This window comes from Phycodurus eques, chromosome 14 (assembly GCF_024500275.1).
Source record: "Phycodurus eques isolate BA_2022a chromosome 14, UOR_Pequ_1.1, whole genome shotgun sequence".
NCBI lineage: Eukaryota > Metazoa > Chordata > Actinopteri > Syngnathiformes > Syngnathidae > Phycodurus > Phycodurus eques.
In genome coordinates this window covers 2,366,641-2,389,946 of record NC_084538.1, presented here as the reverse complement: position 1 = coordinate 2,389,946, position 23,306 = coordinate 2,366,641, and the positions used below count along the sequence as shown (strand labels likewise).

General features: G+C 44.7%; 2 protein-coding genes across 5 annotated transcripts in view; both read left to right on the top strand.

Moving 5' to 3' along the window:
- The first annotated feature begins 648 nt into the window (after nt 1-648).
- On the top strand, nt 649-16,659 carry dtnbb (dystrobrevin, beta b). 4 transcript variants are annotated; one of them, XR_009769772.1, is made up of 20 exons: nt 649-1,068; nt 2,464-2,512; nt 2,859-2,926; nt 3,288-3,368; nt 3,467-3,680; nt 4,385-4,470; nt 5,124-5,278; nt 5,426-5,531; nt 5,916-6,082; nt 6,864-6,988; nt 12,964-13,054; nt 13,507-13,595; nt 13,705-13,818; nt 13,981-14,077; nt 14,190-14,210; nt 15,060-15,219; nt 15,519-15,608; nt 15,708-15,761; nt 15,925-16,237; nt 16,543-16,620. XR_009769772.1 is itself a non-coding variant. In XM_061695717.1 (19 exons), exons 3-19 carry the CDS (start codon nt 2,860-2,862, stop codon nt 16,566-16,568), a joined length of 1,740 nt encoding a protein of 579 aa, XP_061551701.1. In that variant the 5' UTR covers nt 649-1,068; nt 2,464-2,512; nt 2,859; the 3' UTR covers nt 16,569-16,659. The 4 variants fall into 4 exon arrangements, 3 of the variants coding, with proteins under 3 accessions (XP_061551701.1, XP_061551702.1, XP_061551700.1); XM_061695717.1 differs by lacking the exon at nt 15,925-16,237 and having other exon boundaries at nt 5,429-5,531; nt 16,543-16,659; XM_061695718.1 differs by lacking the exon at nt 15,925-16,237 and having other exon boundaries at nt 6,867-6,988; nt 16,543-16,659.
- A 4,632-nt stretch (nt 16,660-21,291) lies between these two features.
- dnmt3ab (DNA (cytosine-5-)-methyltransferase 3 alpha b) overlaps nt 21,292-23,306 on the top strand; it is a 32,731-nt gene continuing 30,716 nt past the window's right edge. Inside the window, exons 1-2 of the mRNA XM_061695711.1 lie at nt 21,292-21,484; nt 22,343-22,497. Of these exons, the coding sequence (XP_061551695.1) occupies nt 22,438-22,497 (60 nt within the window). The 5' untranslated portion in view covers nt 21,292-21,484; nt 22,343-22,437. The remainder of the gene's footprint in view (nt 21,485-22,342; nt 22,498-23,306) is intronic.

Genomic DNA, 23,306 nt, shown 5'->3' with positions numbered 1-23,306 from the left:
GATTATTGTATTAAAATAAAGAATTTCACATCTATCTTTTAAGATTATTTTATTGAAACTCAACTAATTTCAACATACAGTACTTCCTTGACACCGACATGCCACCAGATGACGCCGGAGCGCAACGGCGAATAGGTGAGTTTTCCAGCAAATACGAAAAAGAAAAACGCTAATATGCAGTGGTTCACTGTTAAATGCTGTCATTTGTCACTTTTTTTAAATTAAGGAAACAATGCATGCGTATTACGAAATGAATATTGAATTGAATTATTTGAATAAATAGTTAACTAAAAATTGAAACCAAGCCATATTGGAATGATTAAACATTGAAATAATTTGTGAAATAAATAGTGAATTTATATTGAAATAGATTGTTAAAGAGTTATTGTAATACATACACATTGAAATCATGGCCATCATCGGTTGCATCCGTCGGCTGCGCGATTAAAATGTGGTAAATATTGAATTTGAGGGAAAAGGGAAAATGACATCAGTTTACTGCATTTGAATCATGCGCAACTGAAAGTTCTTCTTTTTTTCCCCCCTTAGTATATTTAAATAAGTAATGTCAAGCATACAATGGATTGCATTTAAATTGAAGTTAACTGCGGCACTTTTGGTCCTCCAGCTCCTGCTGCTAAGTGCTCATCCAGTCGTCGGCGCGCGTCGTCTGCGCATGCGTGCAGAGGAGCAGCTGACGGCGCATGGCATCTCCTCCAGCGCCACCGCCGCCTGGCTCGCTGGCTACGCCGAGCGGCGCGTCCGTGTGCGCGGCCACCACCGCCGCAGTGCTCCCGGGGCCACCGAAGAGAACCGCCACGACAGCAACCACCATGCCGATGACGACGATGGACGTCCGCAGACGCTTCTTCGGGTTGTTGTCGCGCAGGCTGCTGTAAGACGACTGGAGTGGCTCGATCTTTTTTTTGTTTTTTTGTTTTTGTTGTTTTATTTTATTTTATTTTGGGGGGTACATCCATCCTGGTGCTGATGCAGCGGAGGATGCTGAGGGTGCTCTAACTGCGGGAGTGGAGGCCAGCTTCCTCGGTGGGGCTTCGACGGCGGTCGGTGAGAGGAAAACCGTTTATTCGAGATGATTTTGCTTCTCGCGGTGTCACGAGTGGAGATGCGGGGCGTTCGTGTGTGCGTCACGGATGATTGTGGTGCGATACCGCAGAGCTGCTCCGCCAAGCGGATGCCGAAGGTGCGGTTTGTACGTGAATGCGCCTTGAAGCAGCAGCAATGATGTCACTGGCCTCCTCGCCGTCGTTTCTTCTGTCAGCGAGATTGAAGATGCGTTCGAACGCAACACACGAGTGGCCTTTTCCCATGTCGTCCGTTTTTCGCAACATATATCAGCGTTTTAGTTTTGGGATCTTTTCTCCCGGCGTTCACTCTTCAATTTCGTAACTGTACTCTCCACTGAGATAAACACAATGCAATCATACAGTACATGCAGTAGCAGTCAATTTGATGTGTATGTACCATTTTGCCCATTTTCAATGGAACTATTACGCATATGAACGCCATTCATACATATTGGGTGTATGATAACTCATCCATGTACCCTTAATATTGTACTAATTGCACATATATCGATGTCGTATTAATTACTATTTAATACGACATCAGTCTTCTGGTCTTGCTTGCTTAGTTTAGTTTTTTTCTTCCTGAGTATCATTTAATAAATGCCATGTTATAATTATTCATAATAATGAGTACAAGTAGTAGTTTTTTTTTACTGTATTTTTACTTGGATTTTCTTTATAATTAGAATTAATATACCTTTCATTTTAGTATAATCAACCGTTTTTTTTTTCCATTTTTCCATCCATGTATTTTCTATACTGCTTATCCTTATAAAATATCTTCAATATTTATGTGATCTTTTATATTCGTAACAAGACAGATGTGAAATCTATTTTAAAATAATCAGTATAATGGAAAACATTTATGTTTTTCAATTTTACAGATGCAATTAAAATTAATTTAAATTTTATATTAACATAGAAGCAGCATTGTTTATAAAATGAATACCTTTAAAGAAAAAAAGATTATTGAGATTAGTGATGAAGCAAGTGTATTGAGATTTAAAATATGTGCATTTAGTTTTAATATGATCAAACTGCATTGTATATTTTATATAATTTCCTTAAATTAGAAAAATCTATATTTCGCTTCCATCCAAAATCGAAATTAATATATATAATGAATGGCATTCATTTATTTTGTATGCATCTAATAACTAAACTGTATGGATGTTATAATACAATAGTATATTTAATAATACAAAATAGATACATTCTGCTTACAATTCATATGTTTTATAATTGACCAATAAATATAATTAAAGGAACGGTAATTATTTCATGACAATATTGCAATGCAATGATTCTTTTTTTTTTTTTTGTCTGTCCTGGTTCTCATCACATGAACATTTAAACATGTGTCTTTTCTTTGCAGACTCAAAGTTGCAAAAGTTTCAATTTGCCTGACGTTGAACCACCGACAGGTACAAATACTTTTTTGTTGTTCATCAAGCGCTAGCCGGCGCTAACACGTTAGCTTAACGAATGGAAAAACAAGTGTGGAAAGAGCCCATCTGGGATTTGCGGAAAAGCTCAAAAGAATCCACCTACGAGCACCCCCCCCCCCCCCCCCCCCGCTTCAGATGAGCAATTAATGATCGGATAATAAGAGTCGCTCGTTTATTGTGACAGCGTGACTCGTTGTTAGCATGAGCGGCAGCTGCCGGTAGTCACGACGAGCTGGTTAGCTTAGAAATGACGAATGCTATCAAATCGGGCAACGGCGCGTTTGAAAACGCCGCTAAGATTTCCTCCAATATGCTGCCGCAGGATGATTGAGGAGGGCGGCAAGCGAGGCAAGGCCGCCGTGGAGAAGAGGCAGCTCTTCATGGAGATGAGTGAGTGGACACCAACGCATTGCCTCCGCCAGGGAGACTTTTTTTTTTGGTAGCAGTGTGGCTATGTTTGATGACAGTGAATTCAACCCATCCCGCCTAGTCCACCCCGAACCATCACGTTCCGTCCTGTTCAATGAAGCCCTGTCCTCTCTTATTCCATCCTGTCCTGTCCCTTCTCCGTCCTGTCCCGTTCCAATCCTATCCTAATCCTGTCCTGCTCTCTCCTGACCCATCCCACCCAGCCCTGACTCGCCCTGTTCACTGAGTAGCTAAACAGGACAGGACAGAACAGAACAGGACTGTTCTCTTTACATTTGTATGAAAAAAAAATTTTGTGTTTTTTTTTTTTCCTTCTTCACAGGAGCGCAGAACTTTGATGTGATCAGACTGTCGACGTACAGAACGGCGTGCAAGCTCCGATTCGTGCAGAAACGATGCAACCGTGAGAAGCCCGGAGGCCATTAGCTCCACACGCTAACGCTAAGACCATTTATCGGAGACCTGTCAGTTTTTTTTGTTTTTTGTTTTTGTTGACGTCAGTTCACCTGGTGGACGTGTGGAACATGATCGAGGCCTTCCGGGACAACGGCCTCAACACGCTGGAGCACCACGCCGAGATCAACGTGTCGCGTCTGGAGACCATCCTGTCCTCCGTCTACTACCAGCTCAACAAGCGGCTGCCCACCACGCACCAGATCAACGTGGAGCAGTCCATCGGGCTGCTGCTCAACTTCATGGTGGCCACCTACGACAGGTACATGCTGCCTTACAAAAGCCACTTTTTACCATTGCCAATTTTTTTCACAAAAATCTAATTTCCTGCCCTATCCTGTCCCATCCTGTGCCACCCAACCTTGCCCTGTCCCATTCTGCCTGCACTGAGCCTTCCCATCCTGTCCCGTCCGCCTCAACTCATGAAATGGATGGAAATGCCATTAATCCGTTCAAGCCTTTCTCCACCCCCCCCCCCCCCCACACACACACACAAAAAAAACAACAAAATGTTTGCAATGTTTTTTAATTAGTTAATTAGCACTCTACAATATTGTACTTTATAAAGATATGAAGTCATAACATAATTAAACGGAACGTAAAAGATGAAACAGTTTGTGCATCATGATTATTTCAATGCGCCGCCTTCCGGTGCGAGTGACTTGGCCACCGGGTGGCAGAATAGTACAATCATGCAGAGAAACTATTCACTCGACGACTGGAAGCGATTCAGTAATGTGTGATAATTAGCCGTTTTTTTGCACAGGATAAAGAACATATGCCTGTGAGGATTGTGACGTCTGTCTACATGTTTTGCTGCAGCGTTTGTGTACAAATATCCTTTGCTTAAAGCATTATAACGCCGCAACGTGGATATGCTATTAGTTAGCCTGTCAATGGCATTTTTTTTTTTTTTTTTTGGGTGATACGGTACTCCCACATCCTTGTTTGTCTTTGTGTTTGCAGCGAGAGCCACGGGAAGTTGACGGTGTTCTCCATGAAAGCCATGCTAGCGACGATGTGCGGAGGCAAAATCGTGGACAAGCTGCGCTGTAAGTACACTTCGCCGAGGCTCCGAGAGCCGCGAGACTTGCGCGTTCGCGCAATCACTTCCAATAAATGATGTGTCATTTTAGAAAGTGCGCACCTGCATGCGGGGATCGGCATGGCAATGAAACAAACGTCATGAGCCAATGACTCCTCCTTACCTTAGTTCCCTTGATCGTGACGTCATCACATAAAACTGCCTTCTGCATGAATAAAGTGCTTGTTTGCTTTTTTTGAACAAAGGGTGTATTGCAGGAGTAAAGTCCGATTTTTTGTTGTTGTTGAACAAAAGGCATATTTTATTATTTTAATCAAGTTGTTTTTCTACAAATCACATGTAAAACTTTGACTTTATATCTTGTTATGACTACCTTGAAAGAATAAGACTTTATTCTCATATCGTGACCACTTTTTGTCTCTAAAAAATATTACATTACACCAATGGTATATAGGGGTACACATGCTAGTTGCTCTTAAGACTTTGAGGGGTTCTTTGGTCCTTCTTTCTCCTCGAACCCCAAACATTTGCATGACCGTCATAAGCCCCAAGCCATGTGGCTTCTGTCATTGCACACTTCTACCGTACGGGGGCGCTGCTGTTCTTTCTGCGGCTCAGACCGACACTCTTGTTTGCGTGTGTGTTTTTGTTACCCGGCAGACATTTTCTCTCAGATGTCGGACTCCAGCGGCGTGATGGTGTTCACCAAGTTCGACCAGTTCCTGCGCGAGGTGCTCAAGCTTCCCACGGCCGTCTTCGAGGGGCCCTCCTTCGGGTACACCGAGCACTCGCTCAGGACGTGCTTCCCCCAGCAGGTGGGAGGGCCTCATTGCGGCCTATTCTTTAGTCCAGTCCCATTTTATTGATTCATAGGTCACATTGTCACATGAATGGTGGAAAATCTTGTTTTGCGTGTGTGTGTGTGTGTGTGTGTGTGTGTGTGTGTGTGTGTTTGCATCCAGAAGAAGATCACGCTGAACACGTTTTTGGACATCTTGATGGCGGACCCTCCGCCTCAATGCCTCGTCTGGCTGCCGCTCATGCACAGACTCGCTAATGTCGAAAATGGTACATTTTTTGTGTTTTGCGCCCTTTCAAGAACAAGGCAGCAGATGACTAAAATTCCCTGTCACTGCTGCCTGTACCTGATTCTAAACCTAACCCAAACCCTAACCTAACTATAAAGCCGAACCCTAACTCTAAAACCTGACCCAAACCAAAACTTGAATCCCCTAAACCGAACTGTAACACTGACCAGAACCCTAAATTCAAACCACCCTAAACACGAAGCCCCGAGCCTCACCTTAAACTGAACTCTAAACCCGAACCCTAAACCTGACCTGAACCCTAAAACCCAAACCGAATCCTAACCTAAGCAGAACCTTAACCAGATCCTGTCCTAGGTGTGAACCCAAATGCGTCATTTGCGTCCTTTTGCCGGGTTGTTTTCAGTCTTCCATCCGGTGGAGTGTTCGTATTGCCGCAGCGAGAGCATGATGGGTTTCCGCTACCGCTGCCAGCAGTGCCACGGGTACCAGCTGTGCCAGAGCTGCTTCTGGAGAGGCCACGCCAACGGACCCCACAGCAACCAGCACCAGATGAAGGAGCACTCGTCCTGGGTGGGTAACGAGCCACCAAACTGGTTTTAGCCACTTCCGGAATATTCCGAGAATGAGGAGAACACTCTTAGAAATGATCTTGGAATTGTCAGCTAAGGATGTTTTGATTTCAATATTTGTCTTAAAGTGAGGCTTGCTTGAGGAAAGTGCCGTTCACTCGTCTTCAATTGATTTGATGATTAAGCCAATTATTCGGCTTGAGTTGATGATTGCTCGAGGGAGGCATTTTTCCATTTTGTTCCGCTGATGATTTGAAGAAGGCTTGAATTGCTCTAAAACGATTGACGGATGCATTTATTGTCTTGAGTCGATGGTTGTCGGAGGGAGCGGTTTCTGTAAACTTGATTATTTGAAGCAGGTGTTCATTTTTCTGAACGAGCTAATTATTTGAGGAAGGCATTTTTCTGGTCTTGAGCTGCCGATTGCTTGAGGGAGGTGTTTGTTTTTCTTAAGATGAGGATTGCTTTAGGTAGGCCTTCATTTTGAAGGTGACTTTTATTCATCTTAAGTGGATGATTGTTTGGAGCGGGCGTTTGTCTTGAGTTGATTCTTTGAAGAAGGCGTTTATTTGTCTTAAGCCGATGATTGCTTGGGGGAGATTTTATTTGTGTCAAGGTGATGACCGCCTGAGGGTGGCGTATGTTTCTTTCAAGCGGATAAGGTGTGCTCCTTCGCCGTTCCCGCGTCTCCACCTAGTTATGCAAATAGTCTGTGCTTTGTTGCCGCGGCGACGCGCTGACGCCGCCGTCCTCATTGTCCTATCGGTGCTGGTCTTTTGCAGAAGTCTCCCGCCAAGAAGCTGAGCCACGCCATCAGCAAATCGCTGGGCTGCGTTCCCATCGGCGAGCCCCCGCATCCCGTCTTCCCCGAGCAGGCCGAGAGACCCCAGGAGGCCCCTCACAACGTGTAAGTCACGAAGTCTTAAGTGGGTCATTTTCATGTAATTTGATCAATCACAGTAAAGATGCTTGTAAAAAAAAAAATAATAATAATAATCATAATAATCATAACAAATCCAAAAAATCAAATTCAGCAATTGTTTGATGTCGCCTTGGTTTTGATATGGGTAAAGGTCTCTCAGCTGAAACAAGCACGTTCAAAGTCCTATTTTCTAAACGTCATCGATGATTTTGAATTTTAAGCGTTCATCGTAAAGGCAATCCTGATTTAAGAGCAAATGGTGGTTGTCCGCTGAAATGCACTTCTTGCGTGACGATAGATACAAACGTGCACAACGATAAAGACTTGAACAGCTTCATGACATAACACCCCCTTCGAACTCTGCGGATACAAGTGCATCAATGATCCGAAGTACCCGTCGTATACAGACTCTTGTCTGCATACGATCGGAACGTGCAATAGTTCCGACACTTGAACAAATTCATACATATCTCAGAAATAACGCCATTGAGTTTGTTGTCTGCTTTTGTGTGAATGCGAAATGGCTGCCTCATCCTGGCCCTTCAGCTCACAGACCCCTCTGGTGTATTGCAACGACATAACGAGGCTCTTTTAACAAAAAGCGCGGACCGTTTGTAAAATACAAAAAAAGAGGAACGCCTTTGACGCTAAGATGCGTTTGTGGTAGTTTTCATGGAAAAGGCCAATTAGGGAAGAGGAGAAAAAAAGGAAATATATCCCAAAATGTAATTAGCATCTTCAGAAAACACGTTGCAAACTAGGAAACTTTATTTGAGACACATATAACGCTCAACACATTTTGTCATTAAAAGTGCGGAAAGTATTTACTTTATAATGATTTTTTTTCCCCGTTGCTAGCTTGTTGCCAAGTTTCTATGGTCGTTTCCGTGCTGGTTATTAGCTAGTCGCGCTATTAGCCACATTAGCATCTGCTTGTTAAAATTCATTTGCGACTCCTCCTTTCCCTCCCTTCAATACATTCGAAATAATCCAGTTAAAATGTTGTACTTCCCAAGTCATTTGAAGAAAAACGACATCCCGAGTTTGCGCGTGGACAGCCGTTCTCGTGTTTGTCCCCGGAAATCTGACCTGCAGACGAGTTCGTTCCCGGCAACGGCGCCGAGCCTCCGCTTGGGCTTTTATCGATGAGACGTTCGAGGAAAGAGAGTTTGAAGCACTGCCAACCGATGAATTGTCCACGGACAGTCGCTGCTGTTGTTTCCATCCGAGCTCTGCGCTGAGCGAGCGCTGACTTTGATTCCGCCTCCCAAAATCATTTCTACTGGCATCTGACAGCCAAGCGCAAAATGTTTTGTCGGCGACATTTCTCTGGGATTTGCCTTGAAATGTTTTGAGGACCTGTGTTTCCAAAACGTCACATTCAAAACACAGCCGCCTAGCTGCCTACCGGCCTTGGGCTACCGCGTTCAAAATAGCCCGAGAACAGCCAACTCCCTGTACTTTGTCTTAAAATTGCTACGTTTTAATGTTTCACACTCGATGACTATTTTTTTAAAAACTGTTTTTAGGGGTTTAAATGCAGCGGGATCAGGAATCCGATTCTTCATCCTGGTTTGTTGCTAGGCAGTCTGTGGGGCATAATCATTTGTGCCCCAAACCCCGAGAAAGAAATACCATACGTCAGTCGCATTTCATTTCCCTGGCAACTCTACATATCAGAGAGGGACTTAAGACACACAGCAAAGACTCCCCCCCCCCCCCCCCAACACAGCGCATTCTGCTCGACGTTCCTCACGTTTGGCTCGTTGCTAGGCAGATTTCATGGGGCTGTTAATTCGGCAACTTGGGAGACGGGCAGTAACACAAGCGAGGCTTTTTTTTAATGCCACACGACCATCTATTATTTTTTCCCGGTCTCGTCAACCTTCCTTGTTGCTAGTTAGATTGCGTAGAATCACCGAGCCCAATAAAAGCAACCGGTAAAATCGCATGAACGTGGCAACTTGGGCCATGCTTTATTTTTGACTCACGAATCTGGTGGGGCATAATTCTTTTTTCCGCCAGCTCACGTTCACTTTGCTGTTTTCCTGGGAAACTTAAGACGGACGCAAGAACACAGGGGTGACAAACGCGGGCTTTATTCAAGCGGCGTATCTGGTGGGGCACTGCCCTTACATAGCGAAAACAATGACAGTCAGACAGAAATGACTACAAAATTAAACTCTGTCCATCGACTCAGTTCGAAAAAGCTTTTTTTTTTTCCCCATCAGAGAGCCCCCTGCTGGTACAAAATCACCACTGCCCATCACCCGTTTTACCTTCACTGTGCCCTCCAGCAGAATCATCATGAAGACTAGACGCAGTGGGCATAATTCACTTGGCGGTGAGGGTTTTTATGGTTCGAGACGAGACGACCTCGGTATTGCAGGGTGGGAGACGAGGGGCGCCGTGGGGGGGGGTTATGCGTCAAATGTTTCTATTCTTCTCTTTTTTGCCCCGCCAGGGCCGCTGTAGGCTGCCTGTGTGAAATGCGCGCACGGCGAGGGGAAGTTAACGTCCCTGCTGCGCGGCAAGTTCAAGGAAAAGCCTTGTTATTTATTCGCCAGGAACATTTAGCTCCTGCTTCACCTCGGCATCGCTATTTATACGTCGATGCGATGATGTAGAGTGCATCCGGAAAGTATTCACACGGCGTCTTGACTTTTTTTCCCCACATTCTGTTATATTACAGCCGTATTCCAAAATGGAATACTTTTTTGACAACAGAAAAGAAGTTTTTGGGAAATTTTAGCAAATGTACTAGAAGAAACGCTAAGTTCCAAATCATACGTACGTAGTGTCGAGTAAATGAATCAAGGCGAGGAGCCAAGCATTTAGTATTTAGTAGTATTAATCTTGCAGCGTGGCAGGTTTTTGAATACAAAGTGTTCCTGGTGACGCTTTGTGGGGCAGAATTATTTGTGCCTCAAAGCCTATTTTGAAAACTATAAATAGACATGCCAGCTGTGCTTACTTATGCGTGTTTCGTTGACAGAGGGCGCCGCTGCACCGCACGGCATAGAAGGACAAGGGAGGCTTGGCAGAAATCAAGTCAAAGGCTGTTGCCCTTGTTGCTAGGCAGAATTCGCAGGGCATCAAGCCCAATGAAAGAGTAGGAATAATAGTATCAATAGTAACACAGGTCAGGCAAACCGAGGCTTTTTTTTTTTTTTTTTGTACTGCTAGATCTGGTGGAACAATGTTGTTGCTGGGCAGAATCTGTGGGGCAGAATCATTCCTGGGCCAAAGAATGGGAATAGGTCTATCTTGTTCACCATTCCCAGGCAAACCGGGGCCTCCTCTGCAGATTTTGCTGACAAACCCTAGCTTCTTTTTGACCGGTGGATCTGGTGGGGGAGGCGGGAAAGGGGAGGGTGAGAGAGAAAAAGAGAGAGTGTGCGGGAGAGAGTCGCCGCCGGGTTTTCCGTGGAGACGGTCGCAGCCACGGCGGCATCAGCGTCGCAGCCGAGACTCGGATGTGTTTTTTTTTTTTCTTGCCAAGCGGGCAGGCGTCTTCTCTCCTTGGCGGAGGTAAGCTGGACGCTGATTGTGCTCTGTCGTGTTTGGAGCAGGTTTTCCTTGAATTGGATTCCTACTGGGAGCGCTTGCACGGTGAAGTCAATGCAGCCAATCAAGTCGAACGCTGAAGCTGCACACGAGTGCCTCAAAGTGGATATAAATATCTTTTTATCTGCAACCCCCAAAACGCTGAACGGGACAAATCGTCATAACGGGGCTTTTCGGCCTTTTATGTGATAATAATGGCCGCTTGCCCGCTAGTATGCGATTACCTGCTCGAAACTCGGCATTGCCGTTCTCCCTTCGAAATAAAGTACGAATGCTGAGCTCGAAATGCCAAAGGCAATGGGCGATGCGGAACGATTATCGTGGCGATGCCGAGATACTAGGAATGGGCAAATGACTTCATTTCCTTAATCGACAACAAATTTAAAAAAAAATATATATTTGAACAGGATGGAATGTGGGAAGCTTAGAATGTTCTCGATGCCTGTTTCCATGAAGTTGTGTCGAGACATGGATGTAAGTCAGGTTCATATTTTACGGTAAATCCTCTTTTTTCGCGGCGTTACGTTGCCGAAACATTTGTTCACTTGCGGTCACTGTCCACACACTTTTCACAAGCACGTGCATTTGTGTTCTGCTCGAGCGACGCGAGCGACAGCCCACGCGGATGTGGTGTGAACGGGCGATTCCCTGTAACCGTTCCTCATACCGAAGGTCATGGAAATGTAGTCAGCTCAAAGCGTTATGCGAACCCATAATTAAATAATCGTGGTGATGTTATTAACTACAGCACTGTAAAAAAAAATCCCCAAAAATCAAGCTAAACATTGCTCTTTACTTGCATTTGTTCCTGTCGATATGCGTTATTCGTCAGGCTGAGGTTGCTGTTCGTGAATGTATCTCACAAAACGCTGACTGTGGCTTGTGTTTTAAATGGCGACTTGCCGCTCACGTTCTCTCTATCCCCAAGCAAATTCGCAACTTGCCAAATGTTGAAAGGAGTTACTCAATTACTCGCTAAGGTTTCCTTTTTCGCCCCAATTGAATTCATGTGAGTCATTGCTGCCGCATTCGAGTCAGATCGCCAGTAAATCGAACTGTGACGATATTGTGACTTCCGGTGACGATATTGGCCACCGATTTCATATTTTGGGAATCACAATTTAGCCCTCTACCACACACGCGCAAATCAAATTTCAGAAGGATGAGAATAGTAATGGGCCACCCGCGCCCAGCATGCTGGATATTTGCTTCTTTGATTGACTGGGAAGGCGGCACGGTGGACCAGCGGTTAGAGCGTCTGCCTCACAGTTCCGAGGACCCGGGTTCAATCCCCCCAATTCAATCCCCAATTGAACCCGGGTCCTAAATCCCCAATTTACCGTGTAGCGTATAGATTCGCTCCACAGTAAAGGATTTTAAACCAAAAAATCCATTTGAAAAATATCACATCACTCCACCCCCCCCCAAAAAAAAAAAAAAGTGTATACACTGAAGTAATGATGATAATTTAATCTTAATTTACATTTACTTTCTGTGAAATCTGGATGAGATTATTGGAATACAAAGCTATTGTACTGGATGAGAGGACCCAAATGAACGCCTGCTAAATATAGAATATTGTTTTAGCCCTCGAATACATTCCATTTCACAACTAATATTCCAAATGGCCATTCGTTTGTGTTCTTTTGAGGCTGCTCCTCTTGTTCTCTCAATCAGATCGGCGAGCTTTACAAGTCTTTTAGAGGCGCGGAAATAGCATTTGGGTGGAGTCGCGTGGACCGGAAGGACGGTTTGGCAGCTGAATATGTTCGTCTGCTGTGCAATAAAGGTGGCCTGCTTGCTTTTCATATCATATTTCATATTTACTTGCTCCCTCAAGCAAGTGAAAACATGTCTGAAGGGGTCCCCAACACTGGTGCCAAGGACCTGTTGAAGTAAGTTGAGGAGTTTCATTTAGACAAAAGAAAGCATTGACTGCCATCCTGTGGCATCTATAGACAATTACAGAACAGTATAAAGTTTTTTAGGGGGCCGGCGTTAATTACTTTTTTTTGGCCATTTTTGCTATATGGAAGCAAGGCTCCGTCCTACTCCCCTTGAACTTTTCTGAGGCCCGCTGTAAATGTACAATGCAATCGACTCATCATACTTTTTACAGAGCCACAAGAAATGTACGGATAACTACTTTTGAACTAAGAAGTCAATAAAATTATTGATTATTCCAAAATACATATTTGTGAACAAATAATGCATGCAGTATTTCTGTGTCATCAAAAGTGAAAGCAATTTGCAATTTTGGGACAGGAAACATGCAGGAAAAGAAGATAAATGAGGTGGCGGGCCAGATTTGTTCCCCAGGCCATATGTTTTGACACGTCATCATTTATTGCGCCTGTCTAGAGTTTGATTGAGCCTTGGACTTTTTCCTGCAGCGTCTTGGAGAGTCCCAGCCGGCTGGACGAGGAGCACCGCCTCATCGCCCGCTACGCCGCACGTCTGGCGGCCGAGGCGGGAAACTCCACGGTCAGAATTGACATTTTGATGTTCGCTTTTGAACTGGAGAACGTGGCTGGACAAAACAACGACCCTAAACATAGCCGTCCGACTCGTTCGAGCGTTAAAACCATGAGGAGTCGGTCGGTACTGTCCGCTCAGTCCTGTAGGGGGCAGCGACGTACATCATAGAGATGACGAAGCAAGCTTTCGTACGTCACTTGAGGGATTGTTCTTCGGTCCCCTTCCGACACCTTTTACAAAGTCACACGGATTTGTTTGCTGACGTGATGGGCGGGGAGCAAAAAATGCTTTGACGAACAGGTTCAACGTTTACGATTGTCGGCCCGAACTGTTTTCCGAGCGCACGGGGTGGCGGGGAATTGCTTTTAACGCAACTCACACCGGGATAATCACTCGAGATCATCTGAATCTCGCGTGAATCTACAAAATGTTTCGTGTTTGTTTGTTTGACTTGGCAGCAACAATGTCCTCCCTCCGACTTGTCGTTCAACTTTGACGCCAACAAGCAGCAGAGGCAGCTGATTGCCGAGCTGGAGAACAAAAACAGGTGGGAAAAACTCTGGACCCTCTGAAAGCGTTCACGCGCAAGAGCCGCATTTAATTGTCGAACGGAAAAACGTCTGAACGTTAAATCAAGTCTGTCGCGTCTCGTTCAGGGAGATCCTGCAGGAGATCCAGAGGCTTCGTTTGGAGCACGAGCAGGCGTCGCAGCCCACGCCGGAGAAGGCCCAGCAGAACCCGACGCTCCTCACCGAGCTCAGGCTGCTCAGGTAATATCAAAAAAATATATATATATATATATACAAAAATCAATCCTGGACAGGATAAGTGGTATAGAAAATGAATGCGTGGATATGGCACAAAAAAAGTGGGAAAAGCGACGCGCTATTTATTCAATCGGCATCTAATTCTCTGTTGCGTTTGCGCGTCAGACACAGGAAGGACGAGCTGGAGAGGCGCATGTCGGCCTTGCAGGAGAGCCGGCGGGAGCTCATGGTGCAGTTGGAGGGACTCATGAGGCTTCTCAAGGTTTCAAACGCATTTTCGTGTTGCCGACGTGGCGCACAAATGCCGTTCTTCTCCTGGGCGCGCGGCTTTTAACTGTGATCTCGTTTGCTTCCGCGTGCCGGCCGGCCGACAGGACGAGGAACAGAAGCAGGTGGTGAGTGGAACTTCGCGGCTCGCGCGGTGGCTGCTCGGTGATGCCGTCATGGTGAAAAGGCCATTTTAGTCACTCACGAGCCTGAAGAAAAAACACACAAAAAACAAGCAATCCTCCGTGAGGAAGTCACTCCTGAAATCGCACTTGAATATAATGTAAACAAAATCATTTGGGTGGGGAAACAGTAAACAAGCCAAAAACCAGATGAAACAAATACTACAATCAGATTATTAGGAGATGAGTGAATTTACTATGACACTACTAAGATTATTATGACTTGGGGACATTGCGATAATATTGCAGTACAAAGTCTTAATATAGTCTTAAATATAGAAATAAAAAAATCTTGTCATTTTTTTGTGCTTGTGAAAAGGCTTATAGTAAATTGCGTAAAATGTCTTTTCGTGTTGTAAAAATTACTTTATTTTTTCTTTCTTTTGAAAATGTGAATTTTCTTTAAATATTAAAAATAGTCTTTACAAATGAGATTTTTTTTGTCAGAGTAAATATGCATTTGCATATGCTTTTTTAAATCTTAAAAACATTTTCTTTTTAAATGCTGTAATAAATTTAGTAAAGTTATTTTCCTCGTAAAAAAAAAACAAAAAAACCCCACACATTTTTGTAGTAAAATATCTACATTTTAAAATCCATATTTTAAAATGAAAAATGTTGTTGGACATTTTCGAAAGAATTTGCCAAAAATGTCTTCTATTCCCCTTTAAAATTGTTTGTACAATCTTAAAAAAAAAAAAAAAAAAAGGGATTTTGTGTAAACTCCCAAAACCAGGTTTTATTGAGAGACGACAATGAGATGACTAAGAGCTAATGTGCGCTTGCGCTCTCCAGTCCCAGCCGGGCGGCTCGCCCCACTCGTCGCCCGGCCACGGGGCCGGCTGCTCCATGCCCATGCCCATACGCTCCACCTCGGCCGGCTCCACCCCCACGCACACGCCCCAGGACTGTCTGGCGGGCGTGGGGGGCGACGCGCTGGAGGCCTTCGCTCAGGGTGAGTCCACGATGCCGACCGGGGCGTCCCGGGTCCCGCGACCCCACCCCCTCACTCCCGTAGCGTAAACAATCAAGAAAACAACGGTGTAAAGTAGTGCCTTGACGTATGAGTTGAATTCGTTCCAACGCCTTAAAAGCAGCCAACAAAAATTGCTGTAATGTGTTTTCATATGAGCGTCCGATATGGATTACTGATATTTGGTGGAATTAAATGCCGATAACTGATTCATTTATTGGACGGATGTTTTAATAAGTTTAAACGTGTCCGTTCCCGGTCGTTTGTTCCGCGGTCGTCAGGTGTACCTCGGAATCTGCGCAACGACCTCCTCGTGGCTGCCGACTCCATCACCAACACGATGTCGTCGCTGGTCAAAGAGCTGCACTCAGGTGAGATCGCGCAAACCGCCGGTCGGTTTCGGAAAGAACGCAAACCTACTCCCCCCCCCCAAAAAAAAACCAACCAAAAAAACACTTTTATTCTTCAAGTGGACGACGGGCCAGACGAGGAGGAGACCGACGTGAGAAACGGAGGCGAGAGAGGTAAGCCAGCGACAAAATGCAATGGTTTGATGCTTACGTCGCACGCCGTCTGCAACCAAACCTGACGTCAAACGTTTCTTTCTGAATAGGCGTACGGTATATTTTGCTTTTTCTTTGCCTTTTTCGTAAAACGGGACGAGAGATGACTGCCATTTGTGTGCAGTTACCGCAATTGCGATGAGATGATTGTACAGATGACTACCATCTTACTGCGATGACGATGGAATAACCCAGCGATCTCTCCGAGGCGAGCGCATTTGCTATGCGATTGCCACGATTTCACCGAGACGTCCGTAAGACGACTGCGGTGACTGTGAAATGAGAAAAGACACGGATCGCTTTGAGGCTCCGGAGATTCGTTTCCGGTTCTCGCAATCGCTTTGAGAGGACGGGAGACGATTTCTACCAAATGACTGCGAGGTTCCCGAGATGACGACGAGACGAACATGCGGTTACTACACTGAGATTCCTTGAAAGTACGACGTCAGTACCAAATATTTGCGCGATACTCAGGCGTCCAATGATTCGTTCTGTGTCGGCGTCCGTTTTTCATTTGCAAAAAACACTTTTCCCAATGACACGAAAGGAAAATCCGTAATATGGATTATGTTGGATTGGAAGTGGTTCCGCTGTATATTGCATTCCTTCTGCATTGGTTGGTAGCAACAGTGGTTGTTTTTTTTGATGGATGGATTTGTTTTTTGGAATCAATTGCTGCTTCTAATATTAGCACGTCTTTTGTGTTCATGTCTTTGGATTTGTTCTGTGCGTGTGCGTGCAGGCACCATGCGAGTGCAGAAGCAGTGAAGCCAGAGGCGACGCCTCGTCAGCTGGGAACGATCGGCGCCGCCGCCGCCGCCATTCTCACGTTAGACTACTGCATGCTGTAATCGAAACACAGTTTCACGTACGCTTGCTAAGGCAGCACTTTGCGCCGTCGTTGCAGTTGGAGGCGCGACGGCCGACTTTTGGCCAATCAGTCAACGCGCCCATCTCTCGAGGCCAGAGGTTCGCAAACTTTCTCAACACCCGCACATTTATTTTAATTTTTTTTATCAGACCCACACTTCTTTTCTCGGTGGAAAATGCCAACATCCAATGTTTTTGTCCCACCTGATCGGATGTGGGTGTTTGAATACCAACAATTGTTTTCGCACCTGACGGGGTACAGGTGTTTCAACACCCACACTTTGCTCTATAAACGTTTGCAACACCCACACGTTTTGTCACACCTGCACGTTTTCCAGTAAAAAGTGAAGCGTCCGGACTTTTTGTCCCACCTGAGGGGATGTGGGTGTTTCTGGTCCCCACACTTTTTCCCGTGAAAGGTTTCAACACCCACACTTTGCGTCACACCCACAGGGGTGCGGATGTTTCAACAGCCACACTTTTCCAAGTAAAAGGTTTCAACACCCATACTTTTTGTCACATGCACACTTTTGCCAGTGGAAAATTGAAGTATCCATATTTTTTGTGTCCTACCGGAGGGGATGTGGGTGTTTAAGCCGTCACACCTTTCCCAGTGAAAGGTTTTTAACACCCACAATTTTCATCGCACCGCAGGGTGTGTGGGTGTTTTCAGACCCACATTTTCCCCAGTGAAAGGTTTCAACACCCACACTTTTCATCGCACCGCTGGGGGGGTGTTTCCATAGCCACATTTTTCCCAGTGACAGTTCTCAACACCCACACTTTTCATCGCACCGCTGGGGGGGTGTTTCCATAGCCACATTTTTCCCAGTGACAGTTCTCAACACCCACACTTTTCGCTGCACCTGCACGGTGTGTGGGTATTTCCATACATTTCAACACCGACGCATTTCATCGCATCTACGGGGAGTGCGGGTGATTTAACGCCACACATTTTGACACACCCGCACTTTTAGCTGCGATAAATTTCTCCATCCAGACTTTTTGCTTTATTCTCAAAAAGCCAAGGGAGGGAGGAGCAATTGGTTTAGAACGTTTGTTTTACGGTCCCCATATGTAGTGATGCACTTTTTAAAAATGACATGCCATCATTTATTGCAAAATATTGTGCGCACCACAGTTTGCGAACCACTGGTCAAGTATACTCGCAGTTATCTGTTGATTTTTTGCATTCGTGTCGTATTGAACACCCGTGCCGGACTTCTGTGCAAATCGGACGCGGCGGTGCCGGATGTGAATATTTTCAAACACTCCAGCGGGCGTGTTAGGGCCAATCAAAATGGCCGTCGGCCTGTGCGTTTCGCAGCGTAGCTTCTAATTGATTTTGGCGCGCGTGCTGGATTTGGCGTCAATCCGACGCGCTGGTGCCGAATGCTACTATTGCCCAATTTACTCTCTGTCGCTGCAAAGACATCTCATGCTAAGGAAGTTAGCATTCGTGCTGCATTCTAGAAGTTCCGCTTAGAGGTGCCGCCGTTCCATTCTATTGACACGCATTTTCCATTTCCTCCTTTTCTCGAACGCGACATTCGACGCATAAGCAGAAATGTTCTCAAGCTGGATTTGAGTTTTCAAAAAGGCAATTTTGCATATTTTTTGTGTGTTCCGCCGCTACCCGTAACACGCAACATGCCGGCCCCGTTACCCGCTACACTGCTGCTACTGTGCACAACGCAACACGACACAGCGAGGACCGCTCCCTTGTGTCGTGTGCGACGGAATGAAGCGAAAAGTGCGATGGGTGTTCAACCGGCGCTCGGGGACTGCAGAGCTGCAAAATGGGAGCGCGTGAAAACGGCCAAAAAATCCGCATGAAATCTATCGCTTAAAAGTCAAAATGTCGATTTTGTTTTTGTTGTTGTTATTGTTGTTTGAAATTGTGAGTGTGTGGGTGGGCGGGGTGAAGTGCTTTTTTTTTTTTGTCTGCTGCGTCACCGTTTGCGGTTCGCGTCTCGTTCCGATGCGGCTATTTTGCCGGACGGCTGCGCGAAAGCGGCTTAAGGAAAGCGCGCTAAGAAGCGCGATGTTTCGTTCCGAGTAAACCTTTCGGGGAGGTCGAGCGGAAACTTGGTGAGCGGGACCGCGAAGCATTTAGAGCCAGGGGTGGGCAAAGTATGACCCTCGGTCCACAAATGGCCTGCTCTGATCTTTAAGTCGGTCCACTTGGAATTGACATGATCCTCAGTCCTGTAATCTGACATTTTTTTCCTAAAATGTGTTCGATTAAATTAAACATATTTTACTTTTTCTTTTTCCTCTCTTTCTTTTATCACTTTTCTCCCCCACCCTTTTTCCTCAAAAGAATAGAGGAACATTCCACTAATTCAATTCAATTCAATTAAGGAGTTAAAATGACCATTGTTTTTTTTTTTTAAATATGAATGTATTCATTTGATTTAATATAGTTAATAAAATAGTAAAGTAAGCCATTTTATACACACATTTAACACATTTTATTTATTTTCTCAAAATCATTTTATTTCAATGATCAGAATTATATTAATAATAACTGATCGAATCAATGAGTTTGTTTTAACCTCATCTACAAATGTCCTGGCCCAGCTGTCCTTTAAAAAAAAAACAAAAATGAAAGAAAATTAAAAGAATGAGGACAAAAGTTTGCCCACCCCTGATTTAGAGAGTCCGGCACCTTCTATAAGCGCCATACACTGTGTTAAGAAGAAGAAGAAGAAGAAAAAGAACAGGAAAGGAAAGAAAAGAAAAAAAAGAAACCCACAAAATAAGCTCCTCCTTTTGTTGTTGTTCCACTTTGTGACGTTTTCCTTCCAGCTGTGTTGCTTTTTGGACCTTTTTGTGGGACTTCATTGGTCGTTTTGTGCCAAAACGAAATGTTCGCGTTTACGTGTGTCACCATCCTTCACACAATGCCTGGCCAGGGTTCTTTTAATTGTTTCTTTCAAACAATGTGCAAAAAAACAAACAAACAAAAATGTTATTTATTATTGTGTGCGTGTGTGTTTATGCTTCTGCTTTACATTTTGTTTTATTTTGAAAACACTTTACGTGACAAACTTAAAAAAAAATAGAAATAAAATAACGCCACCAGTCTTTTTGTAAATAAATCAAATGTGAGCTATTAAAAAGAGATTTAAAATATTCCTTGGCGGTGGTCTCGTGGTTTGTGCCATTTTCATGACGTCGCGCGAGATTCCGTCAAATCTCACGAGATCGTCCGGGCTGCTCAGTTACAACATGGCGAAGTGGAAAGGAATAGCAAATGGTCACATATTTGTATTTTTTATGTTTTTATTTTTAATATTTCCCAACATGGACAAGTGAAAAGTTTTGTGATTTTTTTTTTTTAAATAAATTGAATATACATGTTTTTTTTTTTTTTTTTTTTTTAATCATACAGTGGCAAGAAAGAAAAAAAATATATATATATATAGATATATATATATATATATTTTTTATTTTTTATTTTTATTTTTTCTATATATATATATATATATATATATATATATATATATGCTTATGAATTCTCCGAGTGCTAATTGAAGTCAGGAGTCAGCCAACCTACGGTCCGATTAATTTGTCAAGATCGGTGGTGGTGGTTAAAGTTTGAAAAAAAAAACGAAAAAAAAAAAGTGAACTTTCACAGTAGGTCCTAACAGCAGAAAACTCAAAGCTCCAATCTTGACAGATGAATCGGGCTGACTTCTGACTCTGAGGGGTTCACATACTTTTTGTTGAATAAAAATTATGAAAACGAATCAATGTTTGTGACTTTGGATGAATATGACGATAAGGTGACATTTCGTCGCCAATTCGTGCACATTCCAAAGGGTTCACGTGCTTTTTCTTGCAACGAGTATCCAGCATTGAGCTTTGCTTTCCTGCAGCCGGCCGCCAGGGGGCGACAAATGTCGTTTTATCTCACATTTGACCTCAATTCTTTGTTTTTTTCGCCCGAGATACAGTACATAGAAACACTATGGGCTTTTGTCAAACAAATATAAATGGGACGCATTCCCAAATAAATAAATTAGATAATAGAAAAAGAACATTAACTAGGGCTTTCCACATAGCTTATATTTCTCAATTACATGAGTAAGGTTAATAATATTTCTGATTTTGCATAAATCTGCCAATCTCATTTTGAAAAAAGAGAAATTTGGGTTTCACCTTCAAAATGTTACATTTATGTACACATTTTTGTTTTAGCAATAGTGTTTGTCAAATACTGTAATCGTTACAAAACCCAAAGAAATGTCTCCTCGGGATAAATCTCTTCATCGGAAAACTTTCGGGAAAACCTTCGAGCGAGCTTCCTGCTGCACTCTGATGACGTCAACCCATTACAGATGAAATCTTTACGAACAATAAATAGAATTCAAATACTCCTAAGTGAAAACATTTTGCCATCGTAATTAACTCTTGTTTTAAAGCGCTACTTCATTTTAATGACTTTAATAAATGACACTTAAAGCGAAAGCATGTCCGAGATCCGAATACAGCGGTTCCAGACGGCGTCGTGCCCGGTAATCCTGCGGGCTTTAGGACCCGGCGCGTCCCCGCCGAGGCAGCGTGCCGGCCCCGCTGCAGCGAGCGAGAAGCAGAGCGGCGCGAGCGCGAGAGGGAAGCGAGCATCCTGGAGGAGCTGTGACCGGCGAGGGGAGGCGGAGGACGGGGACAGAAGAGAGAGGACGGAGGGAAGGAAGGAGGAGGAGGAGAAGAAGGCTCCGGCAGGACGACACGACGGGGGACGGAGAAAAAAAAGAAAAGGAAAGAAAAACGGAGGCCATCCCTGCCTGGACGTGGGGGGACATCGGGTAACGTGTTCCATTGCCTTAAATCCGTCTACGGCCTGATAGGTGGGAGGTGGGGGGGGGGGGGGGGGAGGCTTGCGGGGGGCATCGTGGCGGCCAAGCGGAAAACGAGCACGTTGAGGCGGTGGGCGGCCGCGATTTTTGCCCACATCGGCCTGCCCTCAGTCAAGGAAAAAGATGGACCGCGAATGCAACCTCGCCAAACGCTGACGAGCAGGGCCTGGAAAGGAGCCCCCCCCCCCCCGACCCTGCTTCCCACAACCCCCAACCCTTCATTACTATACATTGTATTTTCGAAGCAATTATCCCCAGGATTGACACCTTCTGGTACCTTCTCGCCATCATCCAAACCGACGTGGTGGGCGTGAACGCATCACCTGTGCTTTTTTTTTCTTCTTCTTCTTGGCTTTAAAAAGCACTCAAGCGTGACGTTCGAGCGCACAGGGAATTTTGAGCTCCACATTTAAAGGTACAGCGACGTATGCTTGAATGTCTACAACACCTGAAGAGGCCGCTCGGGAATTCCTGCATCAGCCGCGCTTTAACTTCTGTGTAAACTGCTTCACGACTCCTGTATAAGCCCCTTACAACTCCTGTGTAGGCCACACTCAGGGGCAGCGGAACACCCTAAAAGGTTGTGTGTGTGTGTGTGTGTGGGGCGGGGGATCAAACTTCTTTTTTTTTGGCCAACTCCGCTGAACAAGAGGGGCACGTATATTGCCCTTCTTCAACTCCTTTATCAGCCTCCCTGTAACTCCTGTATAAGCCACGCAAATGATGTTTGGTCTATGAAGGGCTACTGTAGAACTGTTTAAAAAAAAAAAAAATAAATGCTTCATATATTTGTATGTTGTTTTCCAGGAGAGGAGAGAAGAGGGGCCATCTCATGTTTCCCCCACCCACATTGTATTTCATTTTTTTCGTTCTTTTGAGTTGTCTATCTGCCATCTCCCACCATGCCGTCCAACGCCGTCGTGGCCGCGTTCAAAGGCTCCGAATCGACGGGAAGCAGAATGGTAAGAAAACATGTGCAGGTGTTGTTGTTTTTTTTTTGGGGGGGGGGGGGGCGGGGTCCTAAAGGTTTTTAACAGCATTAGGGGGGAATAAAACAATAAAGCAGATTTTCACCAAACATGGCAGAGAAGTTCAGCGTGTTCCAAAGGAGAAGTCTTAACAATTTGGGTTAGCTTTGTTAAACTTGGCATTTTTGTGCGTGGACTTTGGTTGAGATTGGCACATTCACGTGTGTACTTTCTTTTGAGTGATGACTCATCGGGGATGTCGTCATTTTTTTCCCTCCAGACTGACCAATTCATCCCGAATTGGTCAGTCTAAATGTTTTTAAACGGCAAAAACTACAAGGCCGATTTTGGCTGAATTTGGTGGTCCAAAGAGTAGGTTCTATAACTTTGGCTTGTCTTGGTTGAACTTTACTAAAATGAGCATTTAAAAATTTTTTTTGCACGGGATTTGGTTGAGATCAGCAATGCCAAGAGCCGATTTTTACCGAATGTGGCGGAAGGGCCCATCGTGGTCCAAATCATAAGTCCTACCACTCTGGGTCGCTTTTGATTGGAGTTTCTGAAATGAGCAAATTTGGTGGAGATTAGCGAGGCCAATGGCAAAACTGTACTCCAGCTTGAGTCATGAGCAAACAACATCCAAAGAAGCACAAGTTGTTGACACTCGTACGAGATGAATAAGCAGATATGTCACCTTCTTTCTCGTTTTCATATCACAGAGGTCAACCTGTCCTGGAAGGTCGAAATGCTTTTCACGCCATTGCAGGGGGGGATACACGGCCCATTTTGACCCAAATCGGTGG

Bases quoted from the DNA above. Each gene is read 5' to 3' on its own strand.
- dtnbb (XM_061695716.1), top strand. From the start codon at position 2,860: ATGATTGAGGAGGGCGGCAAGCGAGGCAAGGCCGCCGTGGAGAAGAGG. The intron at 4,471-5,123 runs GTAAGTACACTT...GTTACCCGGCAG, and splicing joins AATCGTGGACAAGCTGCGCT to ACATTTTCTCTCAGATGTCG. The intron at 5,532-5,915 runs GTACATTTTTTG...GGTTGTTTTCAG, and splicing joins ACTCGCTAATGTCGAAAATG to TCTTCCATCCGGTGGAGTGT.